The sequence below is a fragment of the Nicotiana tomentosiformis genome, chromosome 5, assembly GCF_000390325.3.
Source record: "Nicotiana tomentosiformis chromosome 5, ASM39032v3, whole genome shotgun sequence".
NCBI classification, from domain to species: domain Eukaryota; kingdom Viridiplantae; phylum Streptophyta; class Magnoliopsida; order Solanales; family Solanaceae; genus Nicotiana; species Nicotiana tomentosiformis.
Genome location: NC_090816.1, coordinates 3,720,024 through 3,723,170, shown reverse-complemented (window position 1 = coordinate 3,723,170; position 3,147 = coordinate 3,720,024). Strand labels below are relative to the sequence as shown.

The 3,147-nt window shown below is 41.0% G+C and overlaps 1 protein-coding gene across 1 annotated transcript; it reads left to right on the top strand.

The window, feature by feature from the left end:
* The first annotated feature begins 1,004 nt into the window (after positions 1-1,004).
* Positions 1,005-1,637, top strand: LOC104117157 (uncharacterized). The gene has a single exon (XM_009628165.3). The coding sequence runs from the start codon at positions 1,005-1,007 to the stop codon at positions 1,635-1,637; it is 633 nt and encodes a 210-aa protein (XP_009626460.3).
* Positions 1,638-3,147: the final 1,510 nt, after the last annotated feature.

The following is a 3,147-nucleotide window of genomic DNA, read 5'->3' as shown; positions in this document are numbered from 1 at the left end:
GTTCAATACCCAATTGGACTTGAGAAAGACAAATTGGGCAAAATCACTCTCTGACCGAGAGGTAATGAGTGGGTACTTGAGTGTTGATACCTATAATACACCCCGACCAATAAAACAAGCTTTAAAGTTTATAACCCACCAGACAAACACCTAGGTAAAGGTCATAGCCCTAGGCCTTTTATATCATTTGAAAAAAAACCAAAAACAATTTCCTAGTTTCATTTTTTAATCGTAATCGTAGTTTAATTTTGATTTTCAAACAAAAGCAATTATTGCAGAAGTGCAAATTTAGATATACAAACTCACGCGCTAAGATATATACTACTAACACCCATTCACATAGCTCGCTGCGGAATTCGACCTCGACTCTTGTTGGGTATTACTATTGCATCGATCTTTTTTATATCCTCAAATAGAGGAGTGAAATTGGATACGATCACACACCATAGATGATAGAAGAGCAATGTGGAATGAATTAAATGCAATTGCCATATAACAACAAGAGCCCTGGATAGTTATTGGGGACTTCAACTCAATCAGAGGTAGTGAAGATAGAATCCTGGGAAATCCTGTGCAAGAAGCTAAGGTAGAAGGCTTTAACAACTTTATGAAGAAGGTACATCTGGACCAACACCCACATTCACAGCAAAATTGACTTGGCCATTGTTAATAGTGAATTGTTAATCAAGTTGGCACACTTAGAAGCAGCAGCCATGGACCCTTTATTCTCAGATCATACACCATTTGCTATTGAAATTGAGTGACCTACATGAAGAAGTACAAGGCCCTTCAGATTTTTCAATCACTTAACTCAACACCAAGATTTCCTATACCTAGTTGCACAATGTTGGAATACATCAAATAACAAGACAGGAATGCAAGGTATACGATTAAAGCTCTAGCAGGTCAAACAAGCAAAGAAATGGCTTAATGCCAAACAATTTCCCAAGGTTGATGAAAAGGTAAAGCAAGTTAGGCAGCAATTGATGGACCTTCAAACAAAAATGAGAGATCCTATGCATCACCACTCTCTTTTTGAACAAGAAAGGGGGTTGAAACTACAACTAGAGAAGTGGGTACTAGTAGAGGAGAGCATGCTCAAGCAGAAGTCTAGAGTCCAATGGCTCAAACTTGGGGATGCTAACAATGCTTACTTCTTTGCAAGCATGAAGAACAGAATAGTACATAACCAGATAAGGAGATTAGAAACTGCTGAGGGGCACACTATTATAAATCACAAGGACATTGAGGCAGAAGTCACTCATTTTTGCCACAGGTTACTTGGATTATCGACCACAAAGATCTATGTGGTTCAGCAAGATGTTATGGAGGAAGGTTGTAAACTAACGAGGGCCCAACAACTACAATTAATAGGCCTTGTTAGCAAAGAGGAAATCAGTAATGCATTAAAAGAAATTAATGACCAAAAAGCTCCTAGATGTGATGGATTCAACTCTCTTTTCTTCAAAAAGAGCTGGTGCATAGTCGGGGAGGAAATCACATGTGCAATCCAAAACTTCTTTGATACAACAACAATATTTAAGCCAATCAACTATACATCAGTGACTTTGATTCCAAAAGTCAAGAACCCACGGCAGGTCAAGGAATTTAGACCCATCTCGTGCTGCACAGTGTAACGACCCGACCGGTCGTTTCGAGAGTTATAACCCTATTTTTCCCATTTCTACTTCTTTTTGTGTTATTCAGCTATATTATATTATATCGGGTTAGTTGGTTCGGGACCGGAGTAGTTTCAGAGTAAATTGAGATACTTAGTCTCTTAAGTAGAAACATAAGTTGGAAAAGTCAACCAGATGTCGACCTATGTGTAAACGATCTCGGATTTAAATTCTGATGATTCCGTTAGCTCCGTTAGGTGATTTTGGACTTAGGAGTACGTTCGGAATGTGATTTGGAGATCCGTGGTAGAATTAGGCTTGAATTGGCGAAATTGAAAATTTGGCGATTTCGGTCGGCAGTGGAAAATTTTGATATAGAGGTCGGAATAAAATTTCGGAAGTTGAAATAGGTTCGTAGTGTCATTTGTGATGTTTGTGCAAAATTTGAGGGCATTCGGACGTGGTTTGGTTAGTTTCGGTATCGGTTGACAAATTTTGAAAGTTTAGAAGTTCTTAGGCTTGAATTCGAGGTTGGTTTGATGATTTGATGTTGTTTTGAGTGATTCGAAGGTTCGAATAAGTTGATATGTTAATATATGATTTGTTGGTATTTTTGGTTGAGGTCCTGAGGGCCTCGGGGTGAATCCGGGTGGTTAACGGATTTGTCGAAGTTGAGAAATGCAGCTGGAAGCTGCTGGTGTGGCCGCACCTGCGGATGGTGAGCCGCAGGTGCGGATGGCATGTCACAGATGCGAGAAATGGAGGCCTAGCATTGAGCGCAGGTGCGGAAGAGAGGATCGCACCTACGAGCCCGCAGGTGCGAAGGGGCAGCCGCAGGTGCGAAGCTTGGCGTCTAAGTGACTTTCGCAGGTGCGCACCTGGGACCGTAGATGCGAGTCCGCAGGTGCGAGAAAGGTGTTCGCAGGTGCGGAAGCTGGGGAATTAAGTGAGTTGCGCAGGATTGGACCGCAGGTGCGGTCGCACGGGTGCGAGAAAGATGGCCGAAGGTGCGAGAAGCCTGGGCAGAGGGTACATATTGCACACTTCGCGAATTTTGGTGCATTCTTCAGCAATTCTATTCGGTTTTGGAGCTTTTGGGAGAGATTTGAAGAGGGAATCAAGGGGGTTTCATTGAGGTAAGTTACTTGAGCCCTAATACTTGTATATATGGTGATTCTCCATTGTTTAATCATTGTAATTAGTGAAAGTGAGGGGTTGGGCTTGGAATTTTCAAGAGTTTAATTTAAGGATTTGAGAGACCAAACAATGTCGGATTTTGATGAATTTAGTATTGTTAGACTCGTGAGTGAATGAGCTTTCTAGTTTTATAAATTTTGTCGGATTTTGCGATATGGGCCCAGGAGCCGGGTTTGAGCCAATTTCGGATTTTGGTCTAATTTGATAGTTTTTCTTGTGGAATTCATTCCATTAGCGTATATTGATGGTATTGTCCTAATTGTGAATAGATTTAGAGCATTTGGAGACCAAGTCCCGGAGTAAAATTTTATGTTGTTAAGGTAAATAACAG

Excerpts from the sequence above, each read along its gene's own strand:
- LOC104117157 (XM_009628165.3), top strand. The coding sequence starts at position 1,005 with ATGAGAGATCCTATGCATCACCACTCTCTTTTTGAACAAGAAAGGGGG.